This window comes from Heptranchias perlo, unplaced genomic scaffold (genome assembly GCF_035084215.1).
Source record: "Heptranchias perlo isolate sHepPer1 unplaced genomic scaffold, sHepPer1.hap1 HAP1_SCAFFOLD_918, whole genome shotgun sequence".
NCBI lineage: Eukaryota > Metazoa > Chordata > Chondrichthyes > Hexanchiformes > Hexanchidae > Heptranchias > Heptranchias perlo.
Genome location: NW_027139959.1, coordinates 10001 through 30201, shown reverse-complemented (window position 1 = coordinate 30201; position 20201 = coordinate 10001). Strand labels below are relative to the sequence as shown.

At 55.9% G+C, this 20201-nt stretch overlaps 1 protein-coding gene across 1 annotated transcript in view; it reads right to left on the bottom strand.

Moving 5' to 3' along the window:
* Positions 1-6747: 6747 nt before the first annotated feature.
* The window catches only part of LOC137319870 (transmembrane emp24 domain-containing protein 10-like), a gene marked incomplete at its 5' end in the record, with an annotated part of 23446 nt that continues 9992 nt past the window's right edge, over positions 6748-20201 (bottom strand). The window contains 3 exons of the mRNA XM_067981781.1: positions 6748-7002; positions 9573-9730; positions 11589-11713. Of these exons, the coding sequence (XP_067837882.1) occupies positions 6881-7002; positions 9573-9730; positions 11589-11713 (405 nt within the window). The remainder of the gene's footprint in view (positions 7003-9572; positions 9731-11588; positions 11714-20201) is intronic.

The following is a 20201-nucleotide window of genomic DNA, read 5'->3' as shown; positions in this document are numbered from 1 at the left end:
ATCCCCATTTCTCCTTCATTTACAGACGATCCCTGACCGATCACCATTACTCCTTCATTTACAGACGCTCCCTGACCGATCCCCATTTCCCCTTCATTTCCCGGCGGGTAGTGAGGGGGGGATAATGTTCACTGTTTTATATTCGGGTCTGGGGCCGCACTCGGGGTTTGTAAAGCCTGAGCCTGGGCCTGAGCCCGGACCCGGGCCCCGGGGTTTATTGAGCCTCTTGCTCCGATCCTCTGACCTGCACCGAACGCGCTCCTCCCGCAGCCTCGACTGGCCGCGCATGCTCAGGACACACTGACCGATAATGAGTCAATACTGCGCCTGCTCACTGGGCTCCACTGATTCGGATAGGGCACAATCTGCACCGCGATGCATGCTGGGTGATGCAGCCGCCATTGATGATCTTAATATCAGGCCGAAAAACAAAGACATTGGAAGCAGGGAGAGCGCGTTTGGACCAAAGAAAATAAAATAAACTGAAACCCCAGCCCTTCGTGCCATTAAAACCGGCACAAACACACAGCGCAGACGCTCCCCCATTTTGGTGAAATCCAGAAAATATTTTTTACGGTAACTTTTATTAATTTCGTTTTATTAAATGTTGCAACTGACGGGTTCAATTAATGTTTATTTTCGAACTGCACCTCAGGATGTCAGTTTCACCTCTAATCCCGTCCTGGTGACTAAGGAGAGTTCCGGACCAATAGGAGGAGCGGAAATTGACTGGAGGGGTGGGCGGGTGAGGGGTGAGTTGGTCCTCCAACGAATCGGAGTGTGTGAGTGCGGCACAGAATGGGCGGGTCGAAGCCCAGATGTCCCTCATTGTCTGAAACATAATTTTTAAAACGTAATTTATCTTTAACTCCAGGAGACAACGCAACCTTTCTGTTGCGTCTTGAAACAGATCAAACCAGATGAGGTGGAGCAAACATTTCAACATTTGTTAGAAAAACACATCAATTAAGAACAGCCAACATGGCTCATTTGAGATAACTCAAGTCCACTGATAAAGGAAATGTAGTGGATGTTGTGTACATTGATTGTGAAAGGGTTTTTGGTAAGATGCAGGACAGGAGGCTTGTTGATAAAATTAATACTTACCATATTAAAAGGAATGAGGCATTGTGTACAGGAAGTTGTTGAAAGGGCAGAAAACAGAAAGCAGTGGTTAATAGATTTTCTTCAGACTGGGGGGATGTAAACATTGGTGTGCCCCAGGGTCAGTGTTGGGACCATTGCTAATCTCAATGTAGAGAATGATATGAGCTTGGGTTTGTGGGACACAAGGTGAAAATTTCTAGATGACTCCAAAATTGGCAGCGTGGGGAACTGTGAAGAGGAGTCAGTGACTTCATTGTGACGTCCACGGGTTAGTAAATGGGCCAAGTGAAATTTAATGCAGAGAAATGTGACGTGATGCATTTTGAGAGGAAGAAAAATGAGATGAAATGTAAACTAAATGGTGAAAGTTTAAAAGTAGAGCAGCAGAGAGACTTAGGGATGGAAGGTTCTAAATAATGCATTGTCTTATTAATTAACAAGTCTGAGAGTCAGCAACTTTAATACCTCATTAAGAAATATATGAGCAAATTCTCTTTCCTCTCCCATACCAGACTAAACATGCAAATCCCCCGTGGAGACGAGATCAGCCCTCTGGATGGAACCACGGACTCCCTGAGCTTGATCTCCGGTGTCTCCAGTCCCAACTGCCCATTACTTCAGTATCCCCTCACTTTTATCCCCTATTGTGATCCATCTCTGTTACTGGAGCTGGAACTTCCCTAATCTGTGGTTTACAAGGACACATTGCTTGGTTCCCAGCAGTTACTTTTCTTCAGTAGTGTTCTCATGATCCCTGAACTACCCTGCTTACTGTTAATGAGAATCATAGAATCAGAGAAAATTTACAGCACAGAAGTAGGCCATTCCGTCCATTGTGTCCGCGCCAGCCGAAAATGAGCCACCCAGCCTAATCCCACTTTCCAGCACTTGGTCCATAGCCTTGTCGGTCACGGCACTTCAGGTGTATATCCGGGTACCTTTTAAATGAGTTGAGGGTTTCTGCCTCTACCACCCTTTCAGGCAGTGAGTTCCAGACACCTACCAGCCTCTGGGTGAAAAATGTTTTCTCAGCTCCTCAATAATCCTTCCACCAATCACTTTAAATCTATGCCCTGCCCCTTGTTTATTGACCTCTCTGCGAAGGGAAATCGGTCCTTCCTGTCCAGCCTATCTCGGCCACACATAAATTTGTACACCTCAATTAAATCAATCCTCAGCCTCCTCAGTTTCAAAGAGAACAATCCCAGCCTATCCAATCTTTCTTCATAGCTAAAATTATCCAGTCCTGGCAACATCCTCGTAAATCTCCCCTGCACCCTCTCTCGTGCAATTACACCCTTCCTGTAATGTGGTGACCAGAACTGTACGCAGTACTCAAGTTGTGGGCCTAACCATTGTTTTATACAGTTCCAGCATAACCTCCCTGCTCTTATATTCTATGCCGTGTCTAATAAAGGAAAGAATTCCATTTGCCTTGTTAACCACCTTATCTACCTGTCCTGCTACCTTCAGGGATCTGTGGACATGTATTCCAAGGTCCCTCACTTCTTCTACACCTTTCAGTATCCTCCCATTTATTGTGTGCTCCCTTGCCTTATTTGCCGGCCCCAAATGCATTACCTCACACTTCTCCGGATTAAATTCCATTTACCATTTTCCTGCCCACCTGACCAGTCCATTGATATCTTCCTGCACTCTACAGCTTTCCTCCTCACTATCAACCATGCGGCCAATTTTGTATCATCTGCAAACTTCTTGATCAAGCCCCCTACATTTAAGTCCAAATCATTAATACACATCACAAAAAGCAAGGGACCGAGTACTGAGCTCTGCGGAACCCCACTGGAAACAGCCTTCCAGTCAAAAAAACACCCCTTGATCATTACCCTTTTCTTCCTGCCACTGAGCCAATTTTGGATCCAACCTGCGCCTGGTTATCAGTATCTCAGTTTGGAGATTCAAACACGCACAGCCCACCAAACAAACTAGTTATTTTTTTCGCTATTCCCAATACTCTGGAATGCAGGCAGCTGGAGGCCGATCTTAAAATATCTCCTGCCCCCCTCCCGGGGAGGAACGGTCAGTCCTGTTCCAGCATCACGCTGGGAGAGTTTGGGAAACACACGGACATGGAGCAGTTGGGAGTGGGATTATCAGGGGGTCACATCAGATGGACGAGTGGCGTCTTGTCGATATTGTGAGTGATGTTGGGACTGAGAACTTGTCCGTCAAAGCGGAGAGCGATTTGACGAGCGCGGCTCTGGTGACTCTCTCTCTCTCTCTCTCTCACCCTCCGCAAAGTGCTTAAGCCCGGCCTTCGGGAATCTCGTTTCTTATTCCTGAATTTTACCTCGGGCCAGTGCAGGGAAAGTGTTTATTAATGATCCAGCTTTCAGACTGATCGTGGTGTGAAAAGATGGGAAATACAGAATGTGAACTTGCACTGGATTACAATGAGAAGTGTTTCATTTTGGACTCTGTATAAATTCAGTATCTTTTTTTTGAAAATACACATTATTAAAATGAGTTTCTTTGTGTCTCACATTCCCCTTAAAGTTCTTTCATCCCCAGGGTCCTCACTCACCTCCTGTTAGTTCACAGTTGACTTCTGCTCAATGAGCCGGTGGTGGGAATTAAGAAATGATTTCAATTTGAATTAACTGTTAATTCAAAAAGCAGCCACTTTAATTTAAGAGCAGCGGAGGCTGTAAAGGTTCGACAGGAATAAACCAGGCCTGGACTCGCAGGGAACAGAGATTGTGCCTGGAAACAATAAACCGTTTTGTTTTTCCAAAATAATTTCTCAGAGACGCCGTTTCTTGTAAAAAGGGAAGAAAATTTGATCCGTTTGCCTTTCTCTCCCGACCTTTCCTGGGCCGTGAGGTCGAACAGCTTCTATCAGGTCATTGGTGCCAGGCCTGGGCACCAGTTAGACCTGCGTTGCCCACGCTGAGGAGGAGGCACTGTGCTTTCCCTGGCGGTTATAAGGCGTCCAAAATCAGAATACCAGGTTAATAGCACAGGGGATGGAGATGTCACCGGTGGACACAATGCCTGGACTTTCCGGCAACAGGGTGAGGGCGGGAATTCTGCCCATCGCCCCCTGACCGCACCATGGTCATTACCCAGTTTCCTGGGTCAGTGGCCATTAGTCACGGTGGGCCCCGGCCCCTGATGGAAATTCCACCGGCGAGCAGCAGCCCAGCGGCCCCCGGGAAACTTGTCGCTGTTGCTGCAGCATGCGAGGATGTGAAAGGCATCGAGCCTCCTGCCCCAGGCCCAAGGAGAGGCCTCAGGGAGAAGGGAAATGTGCCGGGAGCCCAGGTCCCCGCTCCCCCCCAACCCCGCTCCTCTCCCCCACCTACCCGGCAGGGGCCGGGTGAGCTGCCCGGGCTGTCCGAGCCCTGTCCCCACCTACCCGGCAGGGGCCGGGTGAGCTGCCCGGGCTGTCCGAGCCCTGTCCCCACCTACCCGGCAGGGGCCGGGTGAGCTGCCCGGGCTGTCCGAGCCCTGTCCCCACCTACCCGGCAGGGGCCGGGTGAGCTGCCCGGGCTGTCCGAGCCCTGTCCCCACCTACCCGGCAGGGGCCGGGTGAGCTGCCCGGGCTGTCCGAGCCCTGTCCCCACCTACCCGGCAGGGGCCGGGTGAGCTGCCCGGGCTGTCCGAGCCCTGTCCCCACCTACCCGGCAGGGGCCGGGTGAGCTGCCCGGGCTGTCCGAGCCCTGTCCCCACCTACCCGGCAGGGGCCGGGTGAGCTGCCCGGGCTGTCCGAGCCCTGTCCCCACCTACCCGGCAGGGGCCGGGTGAGCTGCCCGGGCTGTCCGAGCCCTGTCCCCACCTACCCGGCAGGGGCCGGGTGAGCTGCCCGGGCTGTCCGAGTCCTGTCCCCACCTACCCGGCAGGGGCCGGGTGAGCTGCCCGGGCTGTCCGAGCCCTGTTCTGACACAACACACTCCCGACTCCAGATTTCAATTGAAAATTAATTTTATTCTTGGAATGAGTTTGTAAAGATTCCCAAAGACTGGAATGGTTTAGACAGGGACAGGGAGAGGCCGCAGTCTCTGGCCACTCACGCAGGGAGCAGGAGGAGGAGAGGCGAGTTTTCGAAGTTTGAGCCGCCCAAACGGTCCAAGTTTCACTCTGTCCCTGCCTCGAACCTCCGAGGGTCGAACTGCTCGGGCTCCGCACCTCCCCTGGGCCTGCAGTGGGCCCACGCCATGCGGTGTTGAAAGACACGGGGAGAGCTGCACTTGCTCGCTGCAGGGAACTTATTAAAAGCACGTAAAGCCCCTGGTCAAGATGGGCATCACACAGCAGGTCTGACTGGCAACCTTCACACGAGCAGCACATTTAAATCAGGGTGTTGGACAGACTGTGAACGGGCACTGATCAAACTGGAGTCTCCAATGTCAGATACAGGCCCCAAATTACCCACCCGGATTCATTGTCAAAACAGTCCCGAACCCTCACATCACATTCTCACAGAGTGTTTGGTGCAGCCATTTAACTTGGTGCTGGTGGATCAACACAGAGGGGAAAAGTGAACCCCATTTTGCTCACTGAAACTATTCTGGACTGACTGTCACAAGGACACGGCCCTGCCTTAAATAACTAGTCGAGCTGCTGTGGCCTCACCCAGTGGGAGCAGGACCACCGGGGGCCCTCGGATGATGCGAGGTTTGATAGCGGGGATAATCGCGGCCCGCAGAATGTTAGCCTAAGGTGGGAGTGCGAGGGGCCAGGCCTGGGTGGGGATTGAGGGGCAGGCCTGGGGGGGGGCGAGGGGCAGGCCCGGGGGGCGAGGGGCAGGCCCGGGGGGGAGTCGAGGGGCAGGCCCGGGGGGCGAGGGGCAGGCCCGGGGGGCGAGGGGCAGGCCCGGGGGGGAGTCGAGGGGGGAGGGCGAGGGTTAGAGGGGAGCAGGGTTCGATCAGAGGACACAGATTTACTGTAATTTTGGAAAGAACCAGATGGGAGAGGAGGAGAATTCTCTCTTTACCCAGCGAGTTGTTCTGATCTGGAATGCGCGGCCTGAAAGGGCGGTGGAGGCAGATTGAGTAATAACTTTCAAAAGGGAACTGGACAAATATTTGAAGGGGAGAAATCTGCAGGACCACGGGGAAAGAGCAGGGGGGAGTGGGACTAATTGGAGAGCTGTTTCAAAGAGCCGGCACAGGCACGATGGGCCGAACGGCCTCCTCCTGTGCTGTAAGATCCTATGAGGTTCAAGGTGCAGCGGGGTCAGGGTGGAGCGGCTGTCACCAGCTCTGCCTGATGACCATCAGGTGAAGTCCAACACAGTGAAGGAAATGCAGCCCCCAGTGCACTCTCCCTCCCTGCAGCATTCCTCCAGGAATCCACTCGACACTGTGCAGCATCACACCGGCAAATGAGTTGGAGAGGAACTTCTACAAACGTTAGATTTTTCCCAAAGAAGTTCGGACGTTTGTCTCTCTCTCTCCTGGGGAGCAACGGGGCCGGGTGGAATTAATCCCAGTACCTTCCGAAAACAATCAATCAATCATCGAAAGCTCAGGGCAGCGAACACTATTGGTCCCACCTCCTGATCCAGGGCATGTCTGAGGATACTGATTGTTTCCAGGACTCCCTCAGACTGGTCTGAAACACCGACCGGGGGCCAATTACTGACTGCAATGCTACGAATTAAAACACAACCTACAGTTTAAATGTTCAAAGCACCCCATTTAATACAAAGAGACATTATTGTAAATTAACCCCACCCACTGAACACTCTCCAGGCACAGACAGACACACACACGGGCCAACGTTTTACACACACACACACACATCGTCGTTACTCAATGAGCTTCTTGGCTTTGAAGAAGCGTCGCAGGTAGAAGACCTGCCAGGTGGCCAGGCCGACGAGGCAGCACATGGAGAAGATGCTGAAATACAGGACACGAGCACTGGTGGACTCTGCACGGAGGGAGGGAGGGAGAGAGAGAGAGAGAGGCCCATCAAACAGGTTGGAGGAGTGGATTCAATCTGCACTAAGATCACTTCACTGAAGGCAGCCCTCCCTCTTCCTTTCACCTTGCTGCCCCGAGCACCGTTTCCCTGCTCCTGGGTCACTGCTGCTCCGAGTCTGGCCTTTGGTTGATGCCTGGGGTCACTCCCTCCCCCGAATCCCCATCCTGGATCCTCTCTCGCTAAATAGCTCAGGTGAGAGCAGGGACATGGCAGGCCTTTCATGGGAGCGTCACTCTGTCCACAACTGACACCCTGTCCCTTTCCAACAGGTCAATCCCATCACCTAGAATCTTACAGCACAGGAGGCCTCTCGGCCCATCGTGCCTGTGCTGGCTCTTTGAAAGAGCTGTCCCATTCGTCCCACTCCCCTGCCCTTTCCCCATAGCCCTGCAAATGTTTCCTTTCAGTGTTTATCCAATTCCCTTTTGAAAGTTATTATTAAATCTGCTTTCACCGCCCTTTCAGGCAGCTCATTCCAGATCATAACTCGCTGCGTAAAATAAAACCCTCATCGCCATCTGGTTCTTTTGCCAATTCCCTTAAATCTGTGTCCTCTGGTTACCGATCCTTCTGCCACTGGAAATAGTTTCTCTTTATTTAATCTATTAAAACCCTTCATAATTTTGAACACCTCTATTAAATCTCCCCGTAACCTTCTCTGCTCTAAAGAGAACAACCCCAGTTTCTCTACATAACTGAAGTCCCTCATCCCTGGTACCATTCTAGTAAATCTCCTCTGCACCCTCTCCAAGGCCTTGACATCCTTCCTAAAGTGTGGTGCCCAGAATTGGACACAATACTCCAGCTGAGGCCTAACCAGTGTTTTATAAAGGTTTAGTATAACTTCCTTGCTTTCGTACTCGATGCCTCTATTAATAAAGCCCAGGATCCTGTATGCTTTTTTTTAAACAGCCTTCTCAATTTGTCACCTTCAAAGATTTGTGTCTGTGCACTCCCCAGGTCTCTCTGTTCCTGCATTCCCTTTAAAATTGTACCATTTAGTTTATATTGCCTCTCCTCATTCTTCCTACCAAAATGTATCACTTCCCACTTCTCTGCGTTAAATTTCATCTGCCATGTGTCTGCCCATTCCACCAGTCTATGTCCTCCTGAAGTCTGTTACTATCCTCCACATTGTTTACTACATTTCCGAGTTTCGTATCATCTGCAAAGTTTGAAATACCCTGAATACCCAAGTGCAAGTCATTAATATATATCCAAAAGAGCAGTGGTCCTAATACTGACCCCTGGGGAACACCACTGTATATTTCCCTCCAGTCTGAAAAACAACCGTTCATCACTACTCTCTGTCCCTTAGCCAATTTTGTAACCATGCAGCCACTGTCCCTTTAATCCCAGGGGCTTCAAATGATCCCTTCTGTCTCTGGACCCCGTTTATACCGTCCTTCCCCAAAAACTTATTCCACAACTCTGCCCTCTGGTGTAGAAAGGTCCCAGCCCTCTGACTCCAACTCCCTGGTTTAGATGAGTGGAGGCCTCCAGCCCATGGAGCACCCCATCTAACGGTCCATGAAAGGACTCTGTGTTTTCCCTCCGCTACCCTACTGAGAGCCTCCCCTCCGGGTGTTCCATCCTGCCCACACTCGCCCCAGTTTGTACACACGTTCCCTTATCCTGCAGTCAAACTTGGAATGAAAATATGCAGAATCTTATCTGCCTCGACAAGGCCCCCTTGTCAGAAGATGGTGGGTTCGAGCCCCACTCCAGAGACTCGAGCACCTCATCCAGGCCGACACTCCCAGTGCAGTACTGAGGGAGTGCCGCACTGTCTGAGGTGCCGTCTTTCCGATGAGACGTTAAACTGAGTCCCTGCCTGCCCCTCTCAGGTGGACGTAAAAGATCTCACGGACACTAATGGGAGAAGAGCAGAATTCTCCCCTGGGTGTTCTGGCCAATATTTATCCCTCAACCAACGCCACTAAAACACAGATTATCTGGTCATTATCACAACGCTGTTTGTGGGATCTTGCTGTGCGGATCTTGCTGCCTGTTCCCTAAATTGCAACAGTGACTACACTTCAAAATAATACATTATTGGCTATAAAGTGATCTGGGACGTCCCGAGGTCGTGGAAGGGGCGAAATAAATGTACGTTTTTTAAAAACTAAGTCCCTTTGACACTGGGGATCAGTCCTGCAGTCCTTTTAACCCCTGGCCCCTGGTACCCAAGCCCTAGACCACCCCTCTTTACTCCGAGGGCTAGTGGAGGGCAGTTGGGGCAAGGGATGCTTTGCCACAAAGTGCCTGAAGCAGAGCCCACTGCATCTTTCACAGGACGACTGGACAACCGGATGAAGCTGAGGCTCGTGCTATGGGGGAGAGAAGGGGAGAGGGGCTTATGTCCCGGGAGGTGGAGGGAGCTAAAACCCACAAACTTCTGACTCAGAGGGGTGAGTGACGCTGACCGAGGAACGAGACAGGGTCCCCGAGACCGAGAGCAGTAAGTGGAGAAGGGGCGGGTGTTGCAGACTGAAGCCTGTGCTGGGTGCTCCTACCATTGGTGTCCCTCATCTCTTCCTCTCGCTGCTTCATGTCGGCAAAGTCATTGACGATCGACTCTGACAGATCCTCCAATCGTCGCAGCTCCACCTCAAGTGGCTTCAGCTTCTCCGCCTTGGCGATCTGGGCAGGGAGAGAGAGAGAGAGAGACGGTCTGTAAGATCGGACAAAGATGTAGTCAATCCATTGATGACTTGAGAGACCCACACTACAGAAAGGATATTGAAGCACTGGAGGCGAGGGGAGGAGTTGTAGAGAGGGACTAGGTTCTTAACACTCCCAATCTTGTTTCTTGATATCACGTGGAGTGAATCAAATTGGCTGAAGACTGGCTTCTGTGATGGTGGGGATATCGGGAGGAGGCCGAGATGGATCATCCACTCAGCACTTCTGGCTGAAGATGGTTGCAAACGCTTCAGCCTTGTTTTTGCACTCACGTGCTGGACTCCGCCATCATTGAGGATGGGGATGTTTACAGAGCCTCCTCCTCCCGTTAGTTGTTTAATTGTCCACCACCATTCACGACTGGATGTGGCAGGACTGCAGAGCTTTGATCTGATCCGTTGGTTGTGGAATTGCTTAGCTCTGTCTATAGCATGTTGCTTCTGCTGTTTACCATGCATGTAGTCCTGTGTTGTAGCTTCACCAGGTTGGCACCTCATTTTTCGATACGTCTGGTGGTGCTCCTGGCATGCTCTTCTACACTCTTGATTGAACCAGGGTTGATCCCCTGGCTTGTTGGTAATGGTGGAGTAAGGAAAATGTCGGGCCATGAGGTTACAGATTGTGCTGGAATACAATTCTGCTGCTGCTGATGGCCCACAGCGCCTCATGGATGCCCAGTTTTGAGCTGCGAGATCTGTTCTGAATCTATCCCATTTCGCACGGTGGTAGTGCCACACAACACGTTGGATGGTGTCCTCAGTGCGAAGACGGGACTTCGTCTCCACGAGGACTGTGCGGTGGTCACTCCTACCAATACTGTCATGGACAGATGCATCTGTGACAGGTAGATTGGTGAGGGCAAAGTCAAGTAGGTTTTTCCCTCGTGTTGGTTTGCTCATCACTTGCCGCAGGCCCAGTCTGGCAGCTATGTTGCGAACAGTCCTTTTATACTTGTTTTAACTGTATGATTCACTTGTTTTATTCCTTATGCTATGTGCACTTGTGTATAGAACTCTTTTTTGGGCAACAGACCGACTGGACCACATCTCGAATATACTGTGTGCAGTTTTGGTCTCCTTATTTAAGGAAGGACATAATTGCTTTGGAGGCGGTTCAGAGAAGGTTCACTCGACTTATTCCTGGGATGAGGGGGTTATCTTGTGAGGAAAGGTTGGACAAGTTGGGCCTGTACAGGCTGGAGTTTAGAAGAATGAGAGGTGATCTTATTGAAACATATAAGATCCTGAGGAGACTCGAAGGGGCAGATGCTGAGAGGATGTTTCCCCTTGTGGGAGAGATTAGAACTCGGGGACCACAGTTTAAAAATAAATGGTCTCCCATTTAAGACGGAGATGAGGAGAAACTTTTTCTCTCAGAGGGTGGTGAGTCTGTGGAACTCCCTTCCCCAGAGAGCGGTGGAGGCAGGGTCAGTGAATATTTTTAAGGCTGAGTTAGATCGATTCCTGATTAACAAGGGAGTCAAAGGTTACAGTAGATGGACAGGAAAGTAGGGTTGAGGTCACAATCAGATCAGCCATGATCTTATCAAATGGCAGAGGGGCCGAATGGCCGACTCCTGCTCTTAATTCGTATGTTCTGATGCTGTTTTTCTCACTTCTTAAAAATATCACACTTGTTTTTTATCACTGCTGTATTATTTTTTAATCAGTTATTTTATTATTTCCTGTATTTTTTTATGAACCTGAAGTATTTATATTACCTGTGACACTATTTGTGAGCTGGACTTTGTTCTCATCCCTTTTTCTTATCAGTGAGCTATTTTCACTTTTATTATTATTTCTGCCCGAGCCCTCCCCGTACCCCAGGACCCCCCCCCTCGGACTCACTCACCCGGGGGCAGGCGGCTCTCGAAGCAGATCTCGAACATGTCGTAGTCGTCAGTGGTGAAGGCGAATTTGCCCTTAGTCGCCTCCTCCTTAGAGTACAGGATGTGTCCGGAGGAGTCCGTCACCTGGGGGAGGGGAAACAGAGAGGTTACACCCTGGCTCCAGCCCGGAACTGTCCCCCACAGCTCCCTCCCCACACCACCCTCCCAATGGTGGAAAGGTACAAAAAGATCATTAAAAAGGATAATGGAACTGGCCGGGGACTGGGAGTCGGGGAGGGGCCTGAGGCCGGGGACTGGGAGTCGGGGAGGGGCCTGAGGCCGGGGACTGGGAGTCGGGGAGGGGCCTGAGGCCGGGGACTGGGAGTCGGGGAGGGGCCTGAGGCCGGGGACTGGGAGTCGGGGAGGGGCCTGAGGCCGGGGACTGGGAGTCGGGGAGGGGCCTGAGGCCGGGGACTGGGAGTCGGGGAGGGGCCTGAGGCCGGGGACTGGGAGTCGGGGAGGGGCCTGAGGCCGGGGACTGGGAGTCGGGGAGGGGCCTGAGGCCGGGGACTGGGAGTCGGGGAGGGGCCTGAGGCCGGGGACTGAGAGTCGGGGAGGGGCCTGAGGCCGGGGACTGAGAGTCGGGGAGGGGCCTGAGGCCGGGGACTGGGAGTCGGGGAGGGGCCTGAGGCCGGGGACTGGGAGTCGGGGAGGGGCCTGAGGCCGGGGACTGGGAGTCGGGGAGGGGCCTGAGGCCGGGGACTGGGAGTCGGGCCTGAGGCCGGGGACTGGGAGTCGGGGAGGGCCTGAGGCCGGGGACTGGGAGTCGGGGCGGGCCTGAGGCCGGGGACTGGGAGTCGGGGAGGGCCTGAGGCCGGGGACTGGGAGTCGGGGCGGGCCTGAGGCCGGGGACTGGGAGTCGGGGCGGGCCTGAGGCCGGGGACTGGGAGTCGGGCCTGAGGCCGCTCTCGGGTCGCTCGGTTCCTGCGCGGTTTCCAGGGGCAACGGATTCCGGGCCCAGGCCCAGCGACCGTTACTATGGGCGGCCTGGTATTATGGGATGGAGGGAGAGGCCTCTCTCTCTGTCCCTCACTCTATTCACCTTTCTGCAGCATTTTTATTTATTAAAATGTTTTCTATATTAAAACTTCAATTAGAGGCTGGAAACCTGTCAGTTAAATCTCGTTTCTCAACCTTTGGATGATTTGAGTGTTTGAAATGGTGCTGTGCCCTGAGCTCGGAACCTGTTTGCCATCCAGACCCGGGGAGGTGAGAATGAGATGGAGTCCCTGCTCCCTCCACAGCTCTTTACAGTAAACACACAGAGAGAATGAAATGGTCAAACACTGTCTGAGAAACAGCAGCCATTCCAGCTCTGCAGCCCTTGTGTATTCGGAGCAGATTCCGCCCAACTTTAGTTCTTTAAATGTGGACGCTGGGCAGGGTGGGATGTGTCGGAGGTCCCTGGGGTGTTTGGGTCATGAGGGGAGGGGGGAGACAGGCTGAGGGTGGAGGGGGGACTCGGTTTGGGGTGAGGGAAGAGGGGGAGACAGGCTGAGGGTGGGGGGACTCGGTTTGGGGTGAGGGAAGAGGGGGAGACAGGCTGAGGGTGGGGGGGACTCGGTTTGGGGTGAGGGAAGAGGGGGAGACAGGCTGAGGGTGGGGGGGACTCGGTTTGGGGTGAGGGAAGAGGGGGAGACAGGCTGAGGGTGGGGGGGACTCGGTTTGGGGTGAGGGAAGAGGGGGAGACAGGCTGAGGGTGGGGGGGGACTCGGTTTGGGGTGAGGGAAGAGGGGGAGACAGGCTGAGGGTGGGGGGACTCGGTTTGGGGTGAGGGAAGAGGGGGAGACAGGCTGAGGGTGGGGGGGACTCGGTTTGGGGTGAGGGAAGAGGGGGAGACAGGCTGAGGGTGGGGGGGACTCGGTTTGGGGTGAGGGAAGAGGGGGAGACAGGCTGAGGGTGGAGGGGGGACTCGGTTTGGGGTGAGGGAAGAGGGGGAGACAGGCTGAGGGTGGGGGGGACTCGGTTTGGGGTGAGGGAAGAGGGGGAGACAGGCTGAGGGTGGGGGGACTCGGTTTGGGGTGAGGGAAGAGGGGGAGACAGGCTGAGGGTGGAGGGGGGACTCGGTTTGGGGTGAGGGAAGAGGGGGAGACAGGCTGAGGGTGGGGGGGACTCGGTTTGGGGTGAGGGAAGAGGGGGAGACAGGCTGAGGGTGGGGGGACTCGGTTTGGGGTGAGGGAAGAGGGGGAGACAGGCTGAGGGTCGGGGGGACTCGGTTTGGGGTGAGGGAAGAGGGGGAGACAGGCTGTGAGGGTTTCAAATCAGTAAAATAGGTCCTTGAAATGTGGCTCATTCCAGCAGACAGGTCTCCTGGTCAAACCAGTCCTGCCCTGGGCTGTCCCTGGATTAACATGAGAACGGACAGGTCCCTGAGGGAGACACATTGAGATTCAGTCTAATATCTCAAAGGCTGAAGCAGGGAGCTCCCCGGGGGTAGGGGATGGCCGTGTGTCTCGTCCCAAACCCTCCCCAGGGGCGGGGACAATCTCTCAGTCTGCCGGGGTCCTCCAGCCTGTCCTGAGTGTATTTCTCTCTCTGTCTCTCTCCCAACTTTTCTCCCTCTTTAGATTCTCTGGTTTGTAATCGGGATTTGTGTCTCAGTGTTGGTGCTGAGGGATTGTCGGTGTAACTGGGAGAGGGAGTGGGAGGGAGGGAGCTCTGGGCTCTTGCTGTGCCTTTTTAATCCCTTGCTTTTGTATTTTAATCAATTCTCTCTCTCTCTCTCTCTCTCTTTCCTCAGGAAGCTTTTCGATGAAATGCAGCAAGGAGATGATCCAGAAAGAAACATTTTGTGAGAAGGAGGAGGAGGAATCCTGGGCCAAGAATCGTTCTCTCCGCTGGGGACTGACTGACTGAGACCTTCACCGCAGCCTGGACCCGATGGGGGCCACGTGAGTAATGTCTGGGTTACTCTGGGGGATCACTGGGACATTCTGGGGACACTGGGGGGTCACTGGGACATTCTGGGGACACTGGACGATCACTGGGACATTGTACAGGAGCTGACACTGAGACACACACTTGACCATCTGACAGTGCAGCGCTCCCTCAGTACCGACCGTCCGACAGAATATCACCATCTGTTCGAGCCCAAATTCCTCCCTTCGTTCATTGCAAGTGCAACTTTTCAGAAATAACACAAAGTGGATCAAACTATTATTCAGAGGCTGACAATGTGACATATCTCGGGTCTTAATTGAAATTAAAAGCTCTTTCAGGGAGCGTCCTGCAGCACCCAGAGGGCCCAAATGTGAAAACAGCCTCCAAATGTTTTCTTAGTTTGAAGTTTAATTTTTGAAAAGGTCACTGACAACTCAGAAAGAAATCGTGTTAATTCCGAAGCCATTTTGGGCCCCCATGTGAAATTGTATTGTAATGGAACCACACAGACACATGGGGAAGCTCGGGAGCAAACTGATTGGAATTTGAGATTTTAATCCCATATTCATTTGTGGCACAGCTCAGCTCAATTCAAACCCAATGTCTGTGCAAGGGACACGTGTCTCCTGACTGCACAGTGTGTGTGTGTGTGTGTGTGTGTGTGTGTCTCAGTCTCACTGGTCCCATAACATAACTTTAAAGCAGTAAAATTAACCAGAACCTGCTCCAAAGACAAAACCGATCCAGATCTTGAAGGTGTGATGATTTCCTCCTTCTCTCTGCTCTGTTGGTGGGAGGCTCATTTCCAGTCCCAGTTTTTTGTCTAATCCCCATGTCTGATGGGTTGGTTCCTGTGAACAGTTTGTCAGAGAGTGTTTCACTGCCTCAGGGTGTTTCCAGAGAGAGAGAGAAGCAGCTCCCATCCTGGTCTGAAAGACCCAGTCAATGAGAGATTTATAAAACAATCCAGCCCAGTGCAGTTAAACCTTGTCCCCTATTAATCCAAACACACCATATTGTGAGCAAAATTCAATATTTCACAGGGCCAGTGAGTCCCAGACACGGATTGTACCCACCTCCCGAAACGAAACTCAACTCCTTACTTTAAAAAGTGTCTGTCAAAACACAGCCCGTTTAGGGACTGAACCCCTCAAATAACCGTTACACTCAACATTGCAATCTCTCAGTGAATCGTTCCCTTTTACCCACTGTGTACTGTACATGTACAGGAGCTGACACTGAGACACACACGGGCCATACCGTACCTGAGTACTTTTCAATCAAGAGAAATTCAGAGACAACAGAGAGAGAGAGAAAAGGACAGAGTGAGAGGGGGCGAGAGGCAGAGAGAGAGAAGGAGAGAGAGAGAGAGAGAGAGAGAGAAAAAGGCAGAGCGGGGAGAGAGAGAGGAGGCGAGTGGCAGAAGGAGAGAGGGGGACAGAGAGAGAGAAAAAGACAGAGAGAGCGAGGGGGAGAGAGAGAGAGAGAGAGAGAGAGAGGAGGTGAGAGGCAGAGAGTGGATTGGTCCTGCCTGGTGATTTACCCGATTCCTGCGAGCAGCCAGGCCTCTCTGGGCTGTTTAATGGCTTCTCACCAGCGAGGGAGGGCCCCCATCTCCCACCTCGCAATAAACTCTTTCAATCAGATGCTTCCTCTCACCCTCACACATTACCACTGTTGCAAGCCACACACCCACAACCCACAGGTCACACACACTGGCACCTATTCAACCATGACAGGCACATCACCCAAACAACCACCGGGTCCCTCACCGACACACGGCCCGTTTTCTTGCAGGGAGTCCCTCTCTCTCTCTCTCTCTCTCTCCCCTCTCTCTGTCACTCTCTCTCTCCCTCTCTCCCTCAGCCCTCTCACTGTCTTTTTCTCTCTCTCTGCCTCTCTCCCCGCTCTCTCTCTGCCTCTCTCTCTTCCCCTCTCTCTTTGTGACTCCCTCTCTCTGTCCCCATCTCTCTCTGTCCCCATCTCTCTCTGTCCCCATCTCTCTCTGTCCCCCTCTCTCCACCTGTCCCCCCCTCTCTCAACCTGTCCCCCCCTCTCTCCACCCGTCCCCCCCTCTCTCCACCCGTCCCCCCCTCTCTCCACCCGTCCCCCCCTCTCTCCACCCGTCCCCCCCTCTCTCCACCCGTCCCCCCCTCTCTCACCCGTCCCCCCCTCTCTCCACCCGTCCCCCCCTCTCTCCACCCGTCCCCCCCTCTCTCCACCCCGTCCCCACCCTCTCTCCACCCGTCCCCCCCTCTCTCCACCCGTCCCCCCCTCTCTCCACCCGTCCCCCCCTCTCTCCACCCGTCCCCCCCCTCTCTCCACCCCGTCCCCCCCTCTCTCCACCCGTCCCCCCCTCTCTCCACCCGTCCCCCCCTCTCTCCACCCGTCCCCCCCTCTCTCCACCCGTCCCCCCCTCTCTCCACCCGTCCCCCCCTCTCTCCACCCGTCCCCCCCTCTCTCCACCCGTCCCCCCCCTCTCTCCACCCGTCCCCCCCTCTCTCCACCCGTCCCCCCCTCTCTCCACCCGTCCCCCCTCTCTCCACCCGTCCCCCCCTCTCTCCACCCGTCCCCCCCCTCTCTCCACCCGTCCCCCCCTCTCTCCACCCGTCCCCCCCTCTCTCCACCCGTCCCCCCCTCTCTCCACCCGTCCCCCCCTCTCTCCACCCGTCCCCCCCTCTCTCCACCCGTCCCCCCCTCTCTCCACCCGTCCCCCCCTCTCTCCACCCGTCCCCCCCCTCTCTCCACCCGTCCCCCCCTCTCTCCACCCGTCCCCCCCTCTCTCCACCCGTCCCCCCCTCTCTCCACCCGTCCCCCCCTCTCTCCACCCGTCCCCCCCTCTCTCCACCCGTCCCCCCCTCTCTCCACCCGTCCCCCCCTCTCTCCACCCGTCCCCCCCTCTCTCCACCCGTCCCCCCCTCTCTCCACCCGTCCCCCCCCTCTCTCCACCCGTCCCCCGCTCTCATCCACCCGTCCCCCGCTCTCTCCACCCGTCCCCCGCTCTCTCCACCCGTCCCCCCCTCTCTCCACCCGTCCCCCCCTCTCTCCACCCGTCCCCCCCTCTCTCCACCCGTCGCCCCCTCTCTCCACCCGTCGCCCCCTCTCTCCACCCGTCGCCCCCTCTCTCCACCCGTCGCCCCCTCTCTCCACCCGTCGCCCCCTCTCTCCACCCGTCGCCCCCTCTCTCCACCCGTCGCCCCCTCTCTCCACCCGTCGCCCCCTCTCTCCACCCGTCGCCCCCTCTCTCCACCCGTCGCCCCCTCTCTCCACCCGTCGCCCCCTCTCTCCACCCGTCGCCCCCTCTCTCCACCCGTCGCCCCCTCTCTCCACCCGTCGCCCCCTCTCTCCACCCGTCGCCCCCTCTCTCCACCCGTCGCCCCCTCTCTCCACCCGTCGCCCCCTCTCTCCACCCGTCGCCCCCTCTCTCCACCCGTCGCCCCCCTCTCTCCACCCGTCGCCCCCTCTCTCCACCCGTCGCCCCCTCTCTCCACCCGTCGCCCCCTCTCTCCACCCGTCCCCCCCCTCTCTCCACCCGTCCCCCCCTCTCTCCACCCGTCCCCCCTCTCTCCACCCGTCCCCCCCCTCTCTCCACCCGTCCCCCCCTCTCTCCACCCGTCCCCCCCCTCTCTCCACCCGTCCCCCCCTCTCTCCACCCGTCCCCCCTCTCTCCACCCGTCCCCCCCCCCCTCTCTCCACCCGTCCCCCCCTCTCTCCACCCGTCCCCCCCTCTCTCCACCCGTCCCCCCCTCTCTCCACCCGTCCCCCCCTCTCTCCACCCGTCCCCCCTCTCTCCACCCGTCCCCCCCTCTCTCCACCCGTCCCCCCCTCTCTCCACCCGTCCCTCCTCTCTCCCCTCTCTCTCGCCTCCTCTCTCCCCTCTCTCTCGCCTCCTCTCTCCCCTCTCTCTCGCCTCCTCTCTCCCCTCTCTCTCTCGCCGCCTCTCTCCCCTCTCTCTCTCGCCGCCTCTCTCCCCTCTCTCTCGCCGCCTCTCTCCCCTCTCTCTCGCCGCCTCTCTCCCCTCTCTCTCTCCGCCTCTCTCCCCTCTCTCTCGCCGCCTCTCTCCCCTCTCTCTCTCCGCCTCTCTCCCCTCTCTCTCGCCGCCTCTCTCCCCTCTCTCTCGCCTCCTCTCTCCCCTCTCTCTCGCCTCCTCTCTCCCCTCTCTCTCTCGCCTCCTCTCTCCCTCTCTCTCGCCTCCTCTCACCCCTCTCTCTCCCCTCTCTCTCTCCCCTCTCTCTCGCCTCCTCTCTCCCCTCTCTCTCGCCTCCTCTCTCCCCTCTCTCTCGCCTCCTCTCTCCCCTCTCTCTCTCGCCTCCTCTCTCCCCTCTCTCTCGCCTCCTCTCTCCCCTCTCTCTCGCCTCCTCTCTCCCCTCTCTCTCTCGCCTCCTCTCTCCCTCTCTCTCGCCTCCCCTCTCCCCTCTCTCTCCCCCTCTCTCTCTCGCCGCCTCTCCCCTCTCTCTCTCGCCTCCTCTCTCCCTCTCTCTCGCCTCCTCTCTCCCCTCTCTCTCGCCGCCTCTCTCCCCTCTCTCTCTCGCCTCCTCTCTCCCCTCTCTCTCGCCGCCTCTCTCCCCTCTCTCTCTCGCCGCCTCTCTCCCCTCTCTCGCCGCCTCTCTCCCCTCTCTCTCGCCGCCTCTCTCCCCTCTCTCTCTCGCCGCCTCTCTCCCCTCTCTCTCGCCGCCTCTCTCCCCTCTCTCTCTCGCCGCCTCTCGCCGCCTCTCCCCCTCTCTCTCTCGCCTCCTCTCTCCCCTCTCTCTCGCCGCCTCTCTCCCCTCTCTCTCTCGCCGCCTCTCTCCCCTCTCTCTCGCCGCCTCTCTCTCCCTCTCTCTCCCCTCTCTCTCTCGCCGCCTCTCTCCCCTCTCTCTCTCGCCGCCTCTCTCCCCTCTCTCTCGCCGCCTCTCTCCCCTCTCTCTCTCGCCGCCTCTCCCCTCTCTCTCTCGCCGCCTCTCTCCCCTCTCTCTCGCCGCCTCTCCCCTCTCTCTCTCGCCGCCTCTCTCTCTCCCCTCTCTCTCTCCCCTCTCTCTCGCCGCCTCTCTCCCCTCTCTCTCTCGCCGCCTCTCTCCCCTCTCTCTCTCGCCGCCTCTCTCCCCTCTCTCTCTCGCCGCCTCTCTCCCCTCTCTCTCGCCGCCTCTCTCCCCTCTCTCTCTCGCCGCCTCTCTCCCCTCTCTCTCGCCGCCTCTCTCCCCTCTCTTTCGCCGACTCTCTCCCCTCTCTCTCGCCGCCTCTCTCCCCTCTCTCTCTCGCCGCCTCTCTCCCTCTCTCTCTCGCCTCCTCTCTCCCCTCTCTCTCGCCGCCTCTCTCCCCTCTCTCTCCCCTCTCTCTCCCCTCTCTCTCTCGCAGCCTCTCTCCCCTCTCTCTCTCGCCGCCTCTCTCCCCTCTCTCTCCCCTCTCTCTCTCGCAGCCTCTCTCCCCGCCTCTCTCCCCTCTCTCTCTCGCAGCCTCTCTCCCCTCTCTCTCTCTCCCCTCTCTCCCCTCTCTCTCTCGCAACCTCTCTCCCCTCTCTCTCTCGCCTCCTCTCTCCCCTCTCTCTCGCCTCCTCTCTCCCTCTCTCTCGCCTCCTCTCTCCCCTCTCTCTCGCCGCCTCTCTCCCCTCTCTCTCGCCGCCTCTCTCCCCTCTCTCTCTCGCCGCCTCTCTCCCCTCTCTCTCTCGCCGCCTCTCTCCCTCTCTCTCTCGCCGCCTCTCTCCCTCTCTCTCTCG